This window comes from Cetorhinus maximus, chromosome 3, assembly GCF_964194155.1.
Source record: "Cetorhinus maximus chromosome 3, sCetMax3.hap1.1, whole genome shotgun sequence".
NCBI classification, from domain to species: domain Eukaryota; kingdom Metazoa; phylum Chordata; class Chondrichthyes; order Lamniformes; family Cetorhinidae; genus Cetorhinus; species Cetorhinus maximus.
The window spans coordinates 39,794,566-39,815,521 of NC_135881.1; the positions used below are offsets into that span (position 1 = coordinate 39,794,566).

At 44.0% G+C, this 20,956-nt stretch overlaps 1 protein-coding gene and 1 long non-coding RNA gene across 7 annotated transcripts in view; one reads left to right on the plus strand and one right to left on the minus strand.

The window, feature by feature from the left end:
- LOC144677369 (uncharacterized) overlaps positions 1-8,470 on the minus strand; it is a 140,868-nt gene extending 132,398 nt beyond the window's left edge. Inside the window, exon 1 of the long non-coding RNA XR_013575644.1 lies at positions 8,358-8,470. This is a non-coding gene — a long non-coding RNA (uncharacterized LOC144677369). The remainder of the gene's footprint in view (positions 1-8,357) is intronic.
- Positions 1-20,956, plus strand: part of nrp1a (neuropilin 1a) — a 207,158-nt gene that overhangs the window by 54,000 nt on the left and 132,202 nt on the right. For all 6 annotated transcript variants that reach the window (XM_078537498.1, XM_078537464.1, XM_078537492.1 and 3 more), the window contains exons 4-5: positions 2,448-2,629; positions 19,844-20,071. In XM_078537498.1, the coding sequence (XP_078393624.1) occupies positions 2,448-2,629; positions 19,844-20,071 (410 nt within the window). The remainder of the gene's footprint in view (positions 1-2,447; positions 2,630-19,843; positions 20,072-20,956) is intronic.

Sequence of the window (20,956 nt, forward strand, 5' to 3'; positions counted from 1 at the left end):
CGACGTTCTAAGTTGCAAAGAATTGACAACGCAAATCAGATCAGATAGCATGGAGTGACAGTCATTAGGATGCTACTTTGCTATTTTTTCAGGTCCAATATCAGGCGTTTCTGTTGTATATACATCGCTGTTCCTTCTGTCAATACACAACAGTAATTGCTCAGAGCTCTTAGTATGTGACTGGAAAACATCAACTTAATGTTGACACACTATTACTATCAAGCTACAAAAGTCGCTATTTCCCCAGTGTATATTATAGGGCTGCATGTGTAAGGTTTTGCTCCTGGCAAGGAGCTGCGCCACCAACAGTGCATATCAGGAATTTGGGCAGCCCTTTCATAATTTATTCTTTATGAACAGAACAGACATTTCCAAATACCAAAAATGCACTCCCAGTAGATGAGGCTGCATTCCTAAAGTTCAGTTTTGTAAGTTAGCTTACACAATTCAATATAAAAATATTCCTTATCTTAAGTGCACTGACATACACACAAATATACACATGAATCCACGCACGCACGCAAATACAAACATGCAGTAACACGTGTAAATATACACATGCACACACAAATACATGCACACACACACAAACACACGTAGACACCAATAGACACACATACCAATAAACACACACACACAGACACCAATAGGCACACATACCAATAAACACACGCACACAGACACCAATAGGCACACATACCAATCAACACACACACCAATAAACACACAAACACACACACACACAAGTACATACACATTCACTCCTGATGAGCTTGACTTGTTTGAATGTGGGTGCTTATTACTTTGTGTAGTCTATATTTGAAAACATTAGTTTGTTACAGTTACAGTCCAACTGTAACTTGGACAGTTACAGTCCAAGTATAATAACTGGTCAGTTTTGGTTTGGTAAAATGTTATTTTAATTATTTCAATTACATTGGAAATTTGGTGCAGAAATGACCACAAATAATAATACTCGAAATGAAAGTGGAAACTTTAATCACATGCAGCTTCCTTCATGCTCCAGTGATGCTGGGAGTCTGTGTCTTGGACCCTACTGTCACTACTAAGCTGATGGATGGGAATTTAGTAGCAACACAGAGAAGTGAAAGTCTTGATTACATCTCTCAGAAAGTGCCACACAATTAATTCCAGTGACTGCTTTTATGTAGACAATGTAGCAGCCATTACAGTAACAAGACAACTTATATTTATATTGTACCATTAATGTAGGAAAACATCTCAAAGCATTACCAGACCAAAACTGATGGTGAACCAGGGAAGGAGATATTAGGAGTGGTGACAAAATGTTTGGCTAAAGAAGTGGATTATATGTAGGGTCTTTCAGAAGAAGAGAGATAGAGAGATGGTTTAAATGAATTACAGAGCTTAGAGCCTAAAAAATTGAAGGCTCGGCCACCAATGGTGGAGCAAAGGAAATGGGGGATACACAAGAGGCTAGAGTTGGAGGAGCACAGAGTTCTCATGAGGATGTTACAGATATTACAACAGGGGCAAGGCCATGAAGAAATTTGAGCACAAAGGTGAGAATTTTATAATTGAGATATTGGGCGAGTGGGGGCCAGTGGAGGTTAGCGAGCACAGGGAGATGGGTAAATGGGACTTGATGCGAGTTAGGACATGGACAGCAGAGTTTTGGATGAACTGAAGTATGGAAGGTGAAGGATGGAAGGCTGTCCAAAAGACCATTGAAATAGTTAAATCGCGACGTGACAAAGACATGGATGAGGGTTTTGGCAGCAGATGGTCTGAGACAGGAGCACAGGTGGCCAGTGTTATGTATGGCTTAATTAGATGGTCTCAATCAATGACAAAGAAATCTATCAAAAAATTTGTCACCTTGGGCTCTCCCTCTAACATGCAAAGTTGGGGTAATTCTCAACCATAGAGACGAGGACCTTGGTCTGTTCTGAGACAGCCAATCTCAGTCAACTGAAGGTGTGGGGACTACAATTGTCCTGTGTCCCTGGGGAAGGGAAGAAAAAAAACTGTACAAGGTCATTGTTCCAGATTAGCATCCAGTGATATGCCTCATCATTCTACTGATACTACCTAGCCCAGCACAGCTAAAGGAACCTATGACCTTCCAAGCCTGTATGGCTCTGTACCCCAATGCCTGCTGCATTTTCGCCTGCTGCATTTTCCCCTGCTACAATGTGTGTGCATATGAATGCCAAGTGAGGAGTGGGTTGACTCAGTTGTGATGCTTAGAACACCCAGAGTCTGAGCTCACACATGAAGGATAGCTGGGTGGCTTATGAATTTGGCATTCAGCAGGTTGCACTATGGGGTTACCTTTCAAGATCTGTTGCAGTTTTGGTCTATAGTAATTCAGGTGTGTAGAATAAAAAAGGCAAAGAAATAATGCTTATTGAATACATTAGCAATAGAATTCTTCTAATTAAATTGCCTGTGTTTTGCCTCAGGTACGATTATGTGGAGGTACGTGATGGTGGAGATGAGAAAGCAGCACTACTGGGAAAATTCTGTGGAAAGATTGCCCCTTCTCCACAGATCTCCACAGGACCACTGCTATATGTAAAGTTTGTGTCTGATTATGAAACACATGGAGCTGGCTTCTCCATCCGCTATGAAGTTTTCAAAACAGGTTGGTTGCACTGACTTTGTTGCACTGTTCCCATCAGTTTTACAACATACTTGAGTTTTTTCAATTGGACTGAATGATTCACAGTTATCGCCAAATTAGTACTGTCTATATATTGTTATAAAATCTTGTGTAGTGTGCACACTTACTGTCCACAAACTTACTTTCTGTGGAAATTCAATAAGTAAGTCTAATTCCAAATGAGTATATTTTGACAGGCATCTGTTTGCACTGATAAATGTTAAACTGCAATGTAAAATAATGGATCTGTGAAGCACTTGGCTTTCAGTCTAGCTTTTCAGTCTTTTGGTCAATCCTCAGTCTGTTCAAACAGCAGAGTAATGTGCTTTGTTGCCAAAGCAAGAGTGAGATGAGATTGCTCTTGGGCCCTGTGCAAGAACCTCAAGTCCATAGCCTTTCCTCATTCACACAACATCTGTGATTGATCAAAAGTGCTCGAGGAATTTTAACAGGCACTCATGCAGCTAAACCTTCACTTCTTGGCGCTGTTCCCTTTTCAGTTTTCACATTCACCTTGACAGGCCTCAAGAAACTGCTGCCATTTCCTATAGACAGGAACTCGTTCTGGTAACTGAGAATGTTAAAAGTAATTCTTTACAAATCATGTAATTCTAATTAAGTGCGTGCAATTTTAACTGGTACAATAAATTACATTCGGACATCCACATTCGGAGCAGGAATTGGCCTTTCGGCCCCTCGAGCCTGCTCCGCTATTCAGTAAGATCGTGGCTGACCTGGTTGCAGCCCGACGCCACCACCCTGCCTACTCTCGATTGATTTATCTTTAAGATTATAATAAGTCAGTTGGAGGTTACCATTAGAGCTTACCATTCCATTAAGTCCACCATAGACTACCTCTTGTGGTATTACAAACCTTGCTTTAAATATATGTACAAACACTGAAGCTGAAACCAAAGTCAGAAAAGGCACATTGTCATTATTCTCCCAGTTATGAAGGAAATAGAAACAATGGGCGGGATTTTCCGCACCCACCCGCCACTGGGATCTTCCAGTCCCGACGTAAGTCAATGGACTTCTGGCTGGGGCGCCACCTCACCCGCGGTAGGTCCCATGCATGACGGAGCCGGAAAATCCTGGCCTATGATACATTTAGAGGAGTAATGGCCCTCTCCCTCTCCTATCTTTTCATATTCCTGTGGAATTAAGCCTGGTACATAGATTAATTTGAAAAATGCTGAAAATGTGCCAACACAACAAACTTTTCCTCTTTTCTTAATCCCTTGGTAAACATCTACATGCAGTACATGCCAGTTAATCATTCTCCAGTAAATAACAGTATTTGCTTAAAAGGACTTGTACTCGAACACAAATTCAATCCATTTATATGAAGGGCACTGCTGGTTTGTAGGTGATATTTAACGTGCCTGTGTATCATGCTGTGTACAGTAAGAACAAGTGAAATGACTCCCAATCTTTTTATAACAAAAACAAAAATACCTGGAAAAACTCAGTAGGTCGGACAGCATATGTCTATATGTCTTAGTTCTGATGAAGGGTCATCCAGACTTGAAACATCAACTGTGTCCCTCTCCACAGATGCTGTCAGACCTACTGAGTTTTTCCAGGTATTTTTGTTTTTGTCCTAGATTTCCAGCATCTGCAGTATTTTGCTTTTATCCCAATCTTTTTATATTCACTATCGTGAGCACTAAACATCTGCACAAATATGTCTGAATTTCAAGGTGAGCGAAATAAAAGAAATGTAGAGCATGAAGGTACTACTTTTAGTACAAGCCTTGTCCATTAAGGGCAGAAACCCAGCTACGATTTAATTAGCTCTAACCCTCAAAAACAATAGCCCGATTTCTGTTTGCAGATCATTAACTGCATGGTTTTGTGTTCTGGAGTTTCTCATAAACAGATTTAGAAGTCGGCATGGTCTCTGATAAAATTTTGCTGCTCTTGCTGTTATACAGTCGTTTCAGCTTTAATGAGTTCAACAGAACCGTTATACTCCTTACATAAAATGTCTGCTGTCAGAGATAGGTTAATGACTTTACGTCCAGGACATTTAAAGGACAAGTTTCTGAGGACTGTGTTTAGTACAAAGATACTTTAATGGTTTGCCTAATAGGATCATTTAGATAAAAGCACTGTTTTGATGACCATGGAGGTGGCCCCATAAGAGGCCTATACTGTGCTGCTTGTTAAAGCTCATTGAAAATGATGATGTAAAGACTAACTTCAGCCATTTTTACCACCTCATATAAATTAACTTGAAATGCTAGAATTGAATGTGAGGATGCGGGGTGGCTTCCAAGTAATAGTGTTTCTCTTAAACCTTTTCTTTGTCCTAGTTATGAAGTCTGTAGTTTACAAATGCTTTATTACTCAAAAGTCAATAATGATGGCAGGATTACAAGTACTTCTTCGGTAAAATGTTTTGAGTCAAAAATTGATTGCAATAAGGCAATCATCCACATTGATAAGGATTCAATTTTCTTCTATAGTCTGACAGGGATGGATAGACTGGATGCAGGGATAATATTTCCTCTGGCTGGGAGGTTGAGAACAAGAGGTCACAGTCTCAGGATACAGGGTAGGCCATTTAGGACTGAGATGAGGAGAAACTTCTTCACTCAGAGGGTGGTGAACCTGTGGAATCCTCTACCACAGAAGGCAGTGGAGGCCAAGTCACTGAATATATTTAAGAAGGAAATAGATAGATTTCTGGATTCTAAAGGCGCCAAGGGGTGTGGGGAGAGCACAGGAGTATGGCATTGAGATAGAGGATCAGCCATGATCATATTGAATAGCGGAGCAGGCTCGAAGGGCCAAATGACCTACTCCTGCTCATATTTTCTATGGGCAGAATTTTTCGCTTGGCGTGCGGGCATGCGCCCGACACGCTCGAGTGTAAAACAGCGTGTGATGACGTCAGGTGAGCGTCCCAACGTCATGCTGCACTTGCATGATATTTCGCTCGGTGGGAGCACGTGGGTACCGGAGCCACACCCGCCATTAATTAAGAGGCCAGTTAAGGCCATTAAAAAGTCAATTGACGCCAATTTTTTGTTGCTCGTGCAATTTTGCGCTTGTCGCACAGGCAAAACGGGCAGGTGGCCAGCCGACAGTTTCAAAACCTCATCCACGGGCAGTATAAAAAGGGTCAGCAGCATTGCCAGTGTGAATAGTGAGGAGTTTGCTGCTGGTGACTTACTGATATATGGCAGCCTCGTCTCTGTCCGGGGCTTCAGTGTTAGCATTTCCAGGCTTCGTTTCAGGAGTCCTTGGTGTCCCCAAGGACCCCGAAGAATTCAGACTGATACTTCCAGGTATCAGACAGTATTCCGTTACCCTGGTAATGGGGATTGTGGTCTCCGCTGGAGGCATCTCCTCTGAGGAGGAAGAGAGGGGCAGAAGGGAGAGGAGGCCAGGTGTCTCTATGCAGCTTCCAGGGGAGGGACCTGTGGGAGGAGAGGCGCAGGCACAATGGGCGCAGGGCCAGCAGGTAGTCCAAGGCGGAAGGGGCTGCAGAAGACACCAATATCCTGTTGCCAGGGTTTACAGGCGACAATGCAGATACCTTAATATTCCCGAGGTACAATGCCGAAGGAGGCTCTTCCTCTCGAGGGAGACAGTGACAGATGATTGGGCCTGAGATCAGTTCCGACTGTGTGGATGGACACCCCATGCCAGTGGCTCTGAAGGTCACAGTAACCCTCAATGTCTATGCCTCTGTCTCTTTCCAGTGGTCAGTGGGGGACGTGTGTGGAGTGTCCCAATCAGCTGTCCACAGTTGCATCAAATTGGTGACAGAAGCTCTGTTCAGGCGGGCAGTGACTTTCATTCATTTCCATACGGACGTGGCCAGCCAGGCTTCGCGGCCATTGCTGGGATCCCCCCATGTCCAGGGTGTAATAGACTGTACACATGTGGCCATCAAGGCGCCAGCAGGTGAGCCCGGTGCCTTCGTCAATAGGAAGGGCTTCCACTCCATGAACGTGCAGATAGTGTGTGATCACAGGATGCAGATTCTACAAGTCTGTGCAAGGTACCCAGGCAGCTCCCACAGCGCTTACATCCTCAGACACTCCCAGGTGCTGGGGCTCTTCAGTGCTCCAGCCTGGCTGGATGGATGGCTGCTGGGTGACAAGGGCTATCCATTGAAAAAGTGGCTCATGACGCCTCTCCCCCATCCAAGGACAGAGGCAGAGCAGTGTTATAACAGGAGTCATGCCTCCATAAGGGCAGTGATAGAGATGACCATAGGTCTCCTGAAGATTCGCTTCCAATGCCTGGACACTACAACACCCCCCCAGACCGGGTGTCACTGATAGTGGTTGCATACTGCACCCTCCACAATCCACAATCTGGCACTGGCAAAGGGGGGTCCCACTGCAGGAAGAGGATGTTGATGCAGCTACACAGGCCACAGATGATGAATCCAGTACTGAGTCAGAAGAGGAGCACGGTGAGGAGAATGCTGAGAGTGTGGAGGTGGACCTCGGTAACCTCCAGGGAGGCAGGGACACCAGGGACGTCTTGATCCAATGCTCCTTCAGCTAGGCTGCCAAATAAGAACTACCACCTCATGCCAGGGCTACCACCTCCATCCCGGATGTCTGAAATGGCCCTTTCCTTTGATCCCAAAGTCCACTCAGTGCCTGTGCAATAAAGTTTCGAGCCATCCACATCCAGCATTACATACTGGCATACTCTGCACCACATTAAATAAAAAAGCTGAAGCATACTCAGGCCATGATGACAAAAGTAAATTTATCTCATGTTGACAGTCAAAACAAATTAACAGAACCTTCTCTGGTCTTCACTCCAGACCAGTTAAAATAAACAAAACATTGAACAACAGAAGATCACGCGTGACCTGTCCTTCTTGTGCTCATGGTGCCTTAAACTTACATTTCCGATTGCTATGTCTTGGTCCTCCCACCTCGCTGGCACCGGCATTCGAGACAGCCTGCTGACTCTGCTGCCCTATTGGCCTTGATGACCTTGGCTGTCACCCTCGGGCCTGTGGAGCCTGTGCTGGCCCCACCTGGGAGGGAGCAGCCAGTGCCAGGGCTGGCATCTCCCCAATCATCACAGCCTCGTCACATGCCCTGGTCACTGGCAGGGGGGCGTGGAGGAGCTGCTGCCATCATCCAAGGTGCCCTTAGAAGAGCTCACAGAGATGAAAGGCAGCTGGTGCGCTAACATGAGGTTGCTCTGGACCTCCCTGCACACCATTAATGGATGGGCACCTAGCTGGGATACTGGGTGCCTCATCCATCTTCCGCACGAACACTGACCACCTGAGGTCATTGCCTGTGGGAGGGCTTGCAGGCCCGACCACAAGCCCAGGAGCCTCTGATTCTGTTCCTGGTGCTGCCTCTCCTTGAGATTCGCCACTCTGTTAATGGAGGAGGCAGTGCGCTCAGCAATGAGTGTCAATGCAGTGCTGATGCTCCGCACGGACTCCTCCACAACAGAAACCGTGGCACGCCTACCCTCATGGATCTCCACCAGATCCTCCCACACATCTCGCTGGACATCCAGCATCTGCCACCTAATGGATGACTCCAGAGGCTCATCATCTGCTTTCGACTGAGCATTGACCTGGGTCTCTAGCAGTCCCACGATTGCCGGTGCCCTGGGCACTCTCTGCGTCCGCCTGCACCTCAAGCAAGCATGAAGTGTCCTCACCACTGTGCACCGACACTCTAGCTAATGCCCACCGAGGTGCTGGTACCTGCGCTGGTGTCTGGTTCAGAGAGCGGGTGTGACACAGGTGCATCTGAAGCCTGGCGGGCCTCTGGCGTCAGGGGTGGGTCCTCGGGGCCCTGCCATTGGGTGTGTGATGGCAAACCTAAGGGAGAACAATGACATGTCATTAGTTTAAGTCATCACACTGTCACTGTGCCAGGCACCCTGATGAGACCATTGAGATCTGCATCATGGTGCCATCGTCTTTCAATTGTCAATGGGGAATCCAGTTTTGAGGCTCCCATCAATGATGAGACTACACAAGAATGTTTGCACCATCTGAAACACTCACCTCTGTGCACTGCATTCTTACCTGCATCTGACACCCCAGCTTTTCCACGGCTGGTTGACTGGGGTGCGTGACGCTTCTCCAGCTCCAAGATGTCCTGCTCATGTCTGGTTGGGATTAGGAGGGTAGCCTGTCCGTGACCTTCCAATGTTGTTATGGGCTGTCCTCTCCTGAAAGGACGGAGGAACATTGATTAGTCCGCTCTCTACCTGCAGCGCCATTGCAGCCTGGCCAACCCCAGCTGAGGAACACCTTGCAGGGCACATCTGAGTCATGGCCCTAGACTCACAAGGCACTCAGGCCAAGCAGCCAGGGCTCACCCCCTTGGCCAGCTCCGGCGTCATTGACAATTAGCGCTCAGACTCTAACACTCCTGAGCTCCATGGGGCGGGGGGACCCAGCCCTTAACACTTCAACTCACTGATCCATGCCAACATGGTACTCATCCTTCTGGAGCGTAGCAAGTCATTAAACCTCTTGCGGTACTGGACCCAGGTGTGCTGCACGACATCATGGCTGCTGACCAGCGCTGCCACCTCCTCCCAAGCTCTTTTTGTAAGGTGCGGTGGCCTCCTCCTTCATCCCTGGGGACAAAGGTGTCCCTCCTGGCAGAGGACTGTGAGGTACTCATCAGAAAACTGGGGGGGTCGAGTGCCCACCACCTGGTGCCTGCAGCCACATTGGAATCCATAATTTTTAATCTCCTGCTGACAACACCGAAGATACCTTTGTCACTGGCGGCCTTTCAGGGCCTGACTGTGCTGGTTTTAACCGGCCACTGGGTCACCATTGGACCCGGCAGCTGATAGCCCCCGCGACCTGCCTGCCCCTTCCTGACCACTGGGGAGCTGCTGTTCATGCTCGAAGGGCCTCACTTGGCCCGCCAGTATGAAATTGGGGTTGGGGGCCGATCGCGGGTTGGCCCGTGCCTGCCAACCATGCCCGCCCACCAAACTCAAAATTCTGGCCTATGTTTCTATGTCTGTGATCCAAAGATGGATATTTGTGAAAATCAGTCTAGTGTCCAAAGTTATGGACCATTGGAGAGGGACACACCAGTTTTCCAGCCATTCTTTAATTCTCCTTGCTGAAGTCTTAAGGAATTCAGGGAAGCATAAAGAGAGAAGGAACTTCTAATCATGTAGCAACTTATGTCTTCAGGCCACCTGAAGGTGCTTCACACACAATGAATTATTTTTTAAGTGCCATGATTGGTGTTGTGTAGGCAAATGTAGACATTTTGTGCACACCAAGGTCCCACAAATAGCAATTGGTAGTGCTGGTTAAAAGAGGGACATTGACTAGGGCTCTTGGACAATTGCTTCCTCTTCTCCAAGTGGTGACATGGGATCTTTTATTTACTCTTAGCCTGACAGATGGGGCCTCAGTTTAACGTTTCTTCTAAAAGAAGGCACTTCTGACAATACAGCAACTCTTGAGTACTGCAGTGAATTGTCAGCCTAAATGATGTACTCAATTTGATATTATAAAACCATTAACCAATCTATCTACAAGACTGTAGGGATTACACAGATGACACAGTCATGATAGTTCCCATTAACCTATCAGAATCTAGGACGTGACTACAAAACATAACTACATGCCCACATCCCTTGCCCACCCTTACTTCTGTACTTCCAGGGATCGAATATCAGCCACTTGAAATTTGACATCTGCATCTAGATAATTGGTTGCCAGATATTTTCATAACATTTGATCACAATCCACTAATATAGAACAGGTATAAAAGAGAAAGTACTAAAAAATGAAAACACCCACACTCAAAAGTACACATTGTGTCTCTGTGAATGATTAGTGGCATTTTTAAAGGGCTTGACTAACCAAGATTCAAAATGTGAACATTGGTGAATAAATCGATGATTGAGCAATTCAGAGCATTTCAGTATGTTACAGATCTCACAACTAACTGTCAGGGACACTTGAACTTCAGACCTTCTGGTCAGTGATAAGGATCAGATAATCCGTTTTTTAAGAATTTGCTCTTGTTTATTTGTCGTTAATTTAATCTGTGCTGCAAAGTAGCAGCATAAGCCACATTTGGATCTAGAACAACCCCTTCATGTGCTGGCAGAGTATGTAACTCTGACACATAAAGGGGAAAGGCGGTTGATGCACACTGTATGGGTCTGTAGGTAGCAATTCATCAAAATTACAAGTAGCGGTCATTTCCTCATGGTATTCACTTATTAAACAGAAGCAGAGTTTTGTCACCTGTTTACTGGTGGGGGCAGGGTAAGAATTGCTACCAAAGATGAGTTATGCAGAATTTATTTAGTTATTATGAAAACTGCTTTTTCTTATCACTTGTTAACACTCAGTAGGAAGATTTCTGTTAGTTGAGTCCACATACCTGCCTTGCCCCATTTCCAATTAAAATGACAGCCTGCAACTCTGCAGTTTCTTGTTCCCACCACCACCAGCACCATTGCTCTTCAATACACCTCCCTCTCATACTTGACTGCCTTTCCTTTCCTCTTAGAAAGAACCATAGAAATTCCCGTTTCACTTCCCAATTCCCCTCTCTCCCTCCCATTCCTTTGCTTGAGCTAAAGATTAATCACATGGTCTTGACTCCTCGGCATGAATAATTAACTTGTTGAGGAATAAAGAAGCATAATGGAAATAATTGGAAAGAAAATGCATTAAAAATTAAGAATTGGATATAGAAAACAATTACAGGTCTACAGAGAAAAGGGCGGGGGAGTGGGACTAGCTAAATTGTTCTTGCAGAGAGCTGGCACCAATACAATGGGCCAGATGGCCTCCTTCTGTGCGGTGCTCATTCTATGACTCTATGAAAAAGGCCGTGGGCTAGAAGCATTGCACTTTAGCTGAGATTCTTCTATTTAACTAACCTAAATCCAGCTTTAACCAATAAAGTTGGCAATTATTCTTTGATGTTTCTTTTGTTCCCATGAATTTTCTCCCATAATCTGGAGACACTCACTCCATCTGGGATCCAGTTCCACCAGTGCAGTGATTTCTCATCCGAGTGGCTATTCTTCATGTGTCAAGGGCAGAATTGAGCCCAAACCTGTTCTTCCTTAACATCTAAATATGTTCTTTTAAGCAGGGGAGGCCACTAAAAGAAAAGGAGGAACTTGCATTTATATAGCGCCTTTAACAACCCCAGGATGTCCCATTGCGCTTCACAGCCAATGTGGTACTTTTGAAGTGTAGTCACTGTTGCAATGCAGAAAACACAGCAGCCAAATTGTGCACAGCAAGGTCCCACCAACTGCAATAAATGACCAGAGAATCTGTTTTATGTTGGCTGAGTGATGGATATTGGCCTGGACACCAGGAAGAACTCCCGTGTTCTTCTTCAAAATAGTGCTATGGGATTTTTACATGCACCCGAGAGGGAAAACGAGGCCTTGGTTTGACGTTTCATCCAAAGGACCCTGACGTGTAGCACTCCCTCTACTGCACTGGAATGCCGGCCTAGATTATGTATGGGGTTGGTCTTGTCCTTACAGTCTTCTAACTCAGAGGTGAACATGCTAAAACTGAGCCACGTGAGACACTATAAAGTATCACTTGATAGTGATCAAGAGTGGAAACCTGATTGTTTTCCCCTCCCTTTTCTGGAAGAACTGAATATCTGCTCTCTATTGCTTCACTAGCTGAAATCAACTAGTTTAGCACAGACCAGGGATCAAACCTGTGACCACACAGGCCTAATAGTCACTTGTGCTTGTGCAGTTTGCCTAAGTCTTATTAGCTTTGATATTTCTTCTCACATACTTAATCAAGACTTCCTCCGCATTTTTAACATCTCTAAGTGAGTGAATGGGGTATTCCTTTCTTGACCGATCAACTCTGCTAAAAACTAACCACGCAGAAAACTCTGTAATTCTCATATGCTTTTCCCTTAGTTATCTGTTTATTGGACTGTCAGTCATACATGAATGTTCTTAGCTTAGCTCCCTTAGCTATATACACATGGACAACCATGCTAATGCACTCACATCAAATACTCGATGCGCATGTGAAAATTAGATAATGGCAAGGGCTATTTTCAGATGGGTGATTGACTGAGGTGCTCATTATTAAATGACCTAGTCACAGCATGCAGGCCGATAAATGGCAGCCTGCAGCTGAATGCCATTCCATTTTAGGGGGCTATGGGTTAAGTGTAAAGGAGGGCAGACACATTTTGGAAGTCACAGTGATTGTACACGCTGTTAACATGTAGACAAAAGCTCTTTTTATCAGGGTATTACAGTTCAAAGTGCAAGATTGACTGTCAAGTTTTTGAAGGCTAAATGAAAAAAGTACCCCTTAAGCTGCTAAAAGTTAATCTTAGTCTTAATTTGATTTTATGACACCTGGAGACATGATTGCCATTGCTATAATAACAATGAGAGAGAGTACTGTCAGTGAATATTACATGTCAAGATTCATTTAGTCAGAGTGCAAGTTGAAAGTTTAATATTAATTCAATAATAATACAAGCTTTCTCTTTGAGTATTGTCAATTAGAACAAATCACATTTGTTCTCTGTGCAGCTAATCTCTGTAATTTCTTACCAATTATCTAAAATTGCTGGTCAATAGTTCTGAATGTAATTTACTTACGTTGAGAATTATGCCATTTAATTTGAAAATCTGTCAAAGTGGGCAGTTATCACCTATATTTCACTTTACAAATGTGATCATTATCAATATACATCATTTAGACATAAATAATCTACGAATACACTGTACCCTGTATGTATATACCATACTTTATTTGCATAACCAGTACCACAGTACATTATATAACATACTCCATATTTACATTCTCACTTTACAAACATAAACGTATATCACCTTTACCTACCTCACAGCTACAGAACATAACTGTTACAATCCCTATAGAAACCAATAACATTTAAAAAGAAATTCAAACTTAGTTAATAGCTGAAAGAATAACACGACAAGATTTCAAGTTTTAAAACTTTTACCCTAATAAATGACTAAAAACACTACTGACTAAACACTATTTTCTTTTTGTAGACAACTTATACTTTAAATTGCAGTAAGAAACGCTCCCCTTTTATACTCATCACACATTGCATTCTCCATGGAATTACCATCCATTTAGCAGACAGTTCACAGACGTTTCCAGCTTCCAATGGGTTCACTTTTTCCTGTTTTGTCAAGTAGTAACTTTGAGTTAAAAACAAAAAACTGCGGATGCTGGAAATCCAAAACAAAAACAGAATTACCTGGAAAAACTCAGCAGGTCTGGCTTTGAGTGACTGTTTCCAGGTGGTTCCCTGAGTTTTTGGAGATTTTCCAAATGCACTACCAGCAGTAAAGCCTGCTCCAAAGATTCTTCTTCCCCCTGGCCACAAATCTCCTGGGTTCCTTTGATGGCTGAGGAATGCGTCTCCTTGACCAGAGACCGACTCCCTCCCGCATCCGGCTTTGGTAGCTCGCAAAGGACTGGCAGCCTGTTCGCTCTGCTGACCACACCAACTGTTGTTCTTTTCTTCTCTTTTTCTTTCTGTCCTATTACAAGTCTGTTTACTGTTAGCACAGCTGCCCTTGCCCTTTGCTCCCAGGTGTGAGAAATTCACACCTTGCTCAGCCAATGCATTGACTAAGCCAGGTTTATTGTCAGGCAGAACATGACTCCTTCATTTTAACCTAAGTTTAAAGACACAGTCTAAAACATAATAATCTTATAAACCTCCTAATTGTAACATAACCTGTACATTCATTTCCTATGCATACAAGCATGCTTATCTTACCTGTACTAAGATATATCATCTATACACATTCTCAATGAAAAAACTCACCCATGCATTCATCACCTATCTGCACATTGACATATGCAATTCAGATTGGAAATCATATAGAATGGTAACAGCACAGAAGAAGGCTATTCAGCCTATCATGTCCATGCTAGTTTTCTGCATGAGAAACTCAGATAGTCCTACTCGCCAGCCTTTCCCCTGTAGCCCTGCAAACATTTTCTCTTCAGGTGCCTATCCAATCCCCTTTTGAAAGCCATGATTGAATCTGCCCCACAACATTAAAATGTTATTTTCAAATGGCTTTAGTAATATCGTGGATGTACTGCATGCAGATTATGTGGCAACCCCATTTACAGCAGGATTAAATAATCTTCCATTTGTGTCCATAGGCTTGGAATTGTAGTTAAACTTGAAATTGAAATTTTTTTTAAAATTTCCTGAAGTTGTGTAGAAGGTGATTGAGACAATACTTTGCTTTTTGTTAAGGAGTGTTATTGAACAACTTTATGACAACACAGATTGACCTACCTCCCCAGTTAATAGGCCAACAATTTTACTTTAGGGTGAGACCCCTTTTGTTTATTTCCCTTCTCCTCTCTGGGGTTTTTCTTTGCCACACACAATCCCTGGCCTAAAGAACAGGCGAGCATGCATCTGGGCTGCACCTGGCTCCTGCTGTGTGTTGAGACATTTTTTCAGGGTCCACGGGATCAGGTACAGGGCAAGCAACTAGCACCGCTCTTCTCTGTTTATACTGCTGGCTCAATTCACTTAGCAACGCACGAGAAAAGTTTGAAACAAAAACAGAGAATGCTGGAGAGACTCAGGTCATGTCAAGCAACATCTGTGAGATAGCAAACAAGTTAACATTCAGGCACTGACCCTCATTCAAAACAGTAAGTTTCTTGTTTCGGTGGAAGATCAGGTCCTCTCCTTATGGGAAGGTGGTGGCATAGTGGTATTGTCACTGATTAGTATTCCAGAGACCCAGGGTAATTCTCTGGGGACCTGGGTTTGAATCCCACCACGGCAGGTGGTGGAATGTGAATTCAATAATAATCCGGAATTAAAAGTCTGATGATGACCATGAAACCATAGCTGATTGTCTTAAAAACCCATTTGGTTCACTAGTGTCCATTAGGGAAGGAAATCTGCTGGCCTACATGTGACTCCAGGTCCACAGCAATGTAGTTGACTCTTAAATGCCCTTCTGAACAAGGGCAATTAGGGATGGGCAAAAGAATGCTGGCCTAGACAGTGATGCCCACATCCAATGACTGAATAAAAAAAAGTTGTGCCATCTGCCCTTTGGTTTTATTTGCTCTCATGATGTAGGCGATGCTGCCAAGGTTGCATTCATTCCCCACTCTCAGTTGCCTTGAGAAGGAGCTGGGCTTTTGCATTTAACCACTACAGTCCTTGTGGCAATAATACCCGCACAATGGTATTAGATAGGAATTTCCAAGATGCTGAGCCACCGACAATGCCCAGACATCAGGTGGCCTGTGATCTGGAGGGGAACATGATGGTATTCCCATGACATTACTGTTTTTCCTTCTTGATGGCAGAGGCTGCAAGGGAGGGAAGGTTGAAGTAGAATTTTTGAGTCATTGAGCTGCACCTTGTTAGAGCATACATGGCCACTGTGCACTAGAAATGGGGGTTGTGGATGCTGAGTCTACTCGTATAGAGGCTAATCAAGTGAATTGTTCTGTCCTGAATAGTGTTGAACTTGTTGAGTTTTTTTTAGTGACTGCACTCATCCAGGCAAGCAGTGAGTATCACACTCCAGAATTGTCAATCGACATGTTGGCAGTAGATCGGCACTTCAGTGAAGTTAAAGCACATCTGCCGCGTTGGCAGCTCCTAAGAGATTAGCAAGACTACCCTATACCGATCCTGCTTCTGGTTTTCCCTTCCATACTGAAAGAAAGCAATAAATCACTCTTCAATGCCTCCTCACAATAGCTGAGATTGGTGGCACAGATATGAAGCATCGTAGGAGCATTCCCAATATCCTATCACAGGGTGTCACAGCTCTAATGACCTTTGGCATCGCGCAAATAACTAATTCTCCACAGGTTTTAGGTTTTACCCATGCTGATGGATATTTTGCTGATAATATAATTTATTCTATTGGTGTTCTTGCTCATTTCACAGCATCGGAACATGATAATTAACTCCAGCAAGAATGAAAAATGATAACCAACTGCACTTAATTATCACATTATGTTTGGCACCGCGCGATGCATCCAAAACATGTTTGAAAACAAATCTCAGCTCCAGGATAGTGCATCTGGCAAATATGCTGTCTAATGTGCAATTTTATCAGCCAGAGCAAGGAGGCCCCAGGCTCAATCCCAGCTATTTAAGTAACCTTAGTGCCACTGGGCAAAGAGGGGGAATAGCTCAGGGAGAATTCCTGCCCAGTTCCAGATTGCTATCCAATGAGTTCAGCTGTACATATAGGAACATTAGGAATAGGAGTAGGCTTCTTGAGCCAGCTCTGCTGTTCAATAAGGTCATAGCTGACTTGATTGTGGCCTCAACTCCATTATCCTGCACACCCACCACCCCACAGCCCCCATTGCCCTTGACTCCCTTGTAGATTAAAAACCTGTCTAACTCAGCCTTGAATATGTTCAATGACCCAGCTCCATGTTGTTCTCTGGAATAGAGAATTTCAAAGATAAACAACCGCTGGGAGAACAAATTCCTCCTTGTCTCTGTCTTAAATGGGAGACCCCTTATTCTGAAACTGGGCCCCCTAGTCCGAGATTCCCCATGATTCCTCTCAGCATCTACCCTGTAAGCACCCTCAGAATCTCATTCTTCTAAACTCTCCCTTCTTAGGCAGTCCCTCGGGTTCAAGGATGGCTTGCTTCCACTGCTGTTGATTGGGATCGGAGGTGGTTGATGAGTCCAGTGTGATCTCCAGACTCTGCCACACACGTGGGGCAGGTGATGCTTCGAGGGTTGGGTAGATGAGTTGTTTGGAAGTTTGTGTGCTCTCTCTGACGCTTCGGCTTCACCTCTGCATGTTGTCGATGAAGCTTCTCGACGTGTTTGGTGCCTTACCGAATGAACCTTCTCCATTTTGGTAGGTCACAAGCGAGGGACTCCCAGATGTCGGCAGGGACGTTTCTCCTTTTCAGGGATGTTTTGAGGACATCTCTAAATCATTTCTGCTATCCTCCTGGGAGTCACCTGCCACAGTTAAGTTCTGAGTAGAGCAGATTCTTAGGGAATCTGTTGTCAGGCATTCGAATGACATGTCCCACCTAGCAGAGTTGGTTTTAATTGATCAGTACTTCAACACTGGGCGTGTTGGCTTGGGAGAGAAAATTGCTGTTGGAACGCCTTTCTTGTCACTGGATTTGGAGGATCTTGTAAAGGCACCTCTGGTGGTACTTCTCCAGTGCTTTAAGGTGCCTGCTGAACTCCAGTGAGTATAGGCACGATCTGCTCAACCTTTCATCATAAGACAACCCCCTTCATCCCAGGAATCAATCCAGTGAACCTTCTCTGAACTGCCTCCAGTGCAAATATATTCCTCCTTAAATAAGTGAAGGTTAGTGTGAGTACAGAGTCATCTTCGGCAGTGATGCCCCTCATGCCCAAGAAGCTTGTTGGCACTCAAAGCAAAAGCAATTGTAAATCCATCGAATAAGTAAAGCACTGTGCCTTGGTCATTCCTTGGTTAATGTGAAAGGCTAGCATTAGTCGGGATTGCTGGCATGTACACTTGCAAAAAGTCCTCCAACTCCTTATTGTTGCCGCTGTTCTTTATACTTGAAACGGTTGAAGTAAATCTCTGGAATGCTTTTATTTAAAAGCTTTCTTTCAAGCTTCAGAGATTTAATGATTCTTTGAGCTATTTCTCAGAAAAAATGATGAGGCATTATATAAATACAAAGTTTTTCCTTTTCCAATGCTGCTTAGAATAAGGAGGGAAAAATACATGCATGTGCGTAAAACTTGCACTAACTACTGCAATTCATCAGTTTATTTCATTACAGCACTTTATAGCAACACCTGTGTCAACACGGTTCGACCTGTATCCCAGTGACAGGCACATGCTGTATGCATTAACTCTTCCACCCTGTGTATGAGTGCACGATAAGTCACATCTGGTGTGCAAACAGAATCACTCCCCGTGGAAACATATGCCAGGACTCCCTCAGCTCGTAGAGACTTGTGCATCCCACTGGTGTTAGTAAAATACTACCACACTCACATAAAACCTTCCTTAAAATTTAAATTAACAACAGGAAAGGTACAATTACTGCTTCTCCAGTGGGTAGCTGAAATTCCTAGACCATGCACATACCTATTTCTTTCACTCTGCGGTATCAGGAATGCCATTATATTTAGTGCTGGAAGTCACATAAAGCCAAGCTGTTAAACCTTAAGAAACAGGCTTTTATGTCAAAGGCCACAATTATTGTTCAGCAAGAAGGCTGTATTGGTCTCTACTTGATCATAATGTACTCCAGTTAATGAAGGGTTGGCACAATTATCAGGTGTGGGCTTATTGCATTTACCCCATGTACTTGCACTAGGCTAGGGTTGGCTGCATAGAATCTCCTGTCTCACCTATCTTTATCTGCACTACCCACTGATTAAGTGCAGCAGGTCATCACTTGCTGCCTGTTTTCCAGCAGGGTTGTTAATGCTTACATGTGGCAACAGTTATGTGAATGGAAACCCTGCCAATAGTTTTTTTTAAAAATTCCATTGATAGGCATGTCAATGATATTCAAGACTATAGCCATGCAACATAAGGGGCAGAGAAATAATTGCAGACGCACAAGAGAAGCACAACACACGTGTATCAAATAATCATATTTGGGATGAAAGTCAACTCCAATTATACAACTGATGTTACTCCCCCTCAGACTCCTAGTTCACAGGGCCAGAAATCCAAGGCCCTTCCAAGAGCATTCCCACTGTATGTCCATGGGATTGCTGCGGGAGAGTTCTAGGACCTGGCAAGTGTAGGTCCTGACAGCTTCCATGACAGCTTCTTCAGGGCCTCATTTTCGGCGGGGCTTCGAGATGGGGTCCAAACTGTTCATTCTGTTTCTAAGTTTAGGCTTTATTTACTCTTGCTCATGTACATTCCAGAGGTGCTTAGGTGATGGTTTTGGCAGAGAGAGTGGAGCTATGCTGTAGTAGGGAGTACTATCTCCTTAGTAAAAGCCACAAACATTGTTGTAATGTACTCATTGTTTTTTTAAGGGGGAGGGAAGAGGAGGCAGAACGTGGCACCATAGTTCATGAAGATGGAGGAGATTATAGGGTAGAGACCTGCCTTGAGTGGTAACACAACGGCTGACAATTATACACCCCACCAGATATTCAGTTCCTACTCTGCAAGTTTTATTGATTAGTATCCATTGTTCTGTTTTTCCAGGGCCAGAATGTTCCAAGAATTTCACTGCAGAAAGTGCAGAGATAAAGTCGCCTGGATTTCCTGATAAATATCCAAATAATTTGGAATGCACCTACATGATCTTTGCACCAGCGACGGCAGAGATCCTCCTGGATTTTGCAAGCTTTGACCTGGAACCAGATGATAATTCACGGGAGGGAATGTTATGTCGTTTTGACAGACTGGAAGTCTGGGATGGTTTTCCAGGAGGTAAGAAAGGAGAAATAATTTTTCCTGAAGTTATATGCTTTATAGCACTTTTTATTTGAGAAGCGGTTGAAGCCACATAGTTAATAATGCACTGATTAACAATTGAACTGAAGGGTATATACTCACCAAGTTATAATTAAAATGGTGTTAAAGAGAATAACACATGGTTTATTAGATGGAATGTTAGAGACCTCATTCATAATCTGTGAGAACATCCAGACCGGGAAATTTATTGCATTTTAAAACACCGCTTTAATCCGACAAATAGTTCTAAACAAAAACTTGCAGCTAGTTATTACTTTCTTACTGTGCTGGAGCTTTGAGTACTATCTAAAACTGACTTAATTCTACAGAAATGGAAATTTTGAATAACAGCTAAAGTTATCTGTAGTTAAAGTCAACTGTTCTTTTCATCATAATGCTGTAAAGTCATTACCTCTAAGCCATTTTGGATTTTGATATCAAGAAACCCAGGTGGGAGACCAAGATTTGAGCAAGGTTACAACAACAACAACTTCCACTTATATAGCTTCTTTAAAAGCCCTAAAACATCCCAAGTCTTCTAAGAAGCATAGTCAAACAAAAATTGACACCGAGGCAAAGAAGGAGCTATTAGAACAGGTCATCAAACCACCAAACATGGTCAACGAGGGTTTTTAAGTGGAGCCTCAAAGGAGAAGATAGATAGAGAGGCCGAGAGATCGGTTTGGGGTAGTGGGGGGGCACAGGGGTGGGTGAGGCGTGGTGGGCGCTGGTGGTGGTGGTGGCTCCTGTGGGTAGTGTATTTCAGAGCTTAGTGTATAAACTGCTGGAGGTATGGACCCCAAAGGTGGGGTGAATGAACTGGGGATGCACAAGAGGCGAGAGTTGGCAGGAAGTGGTGGC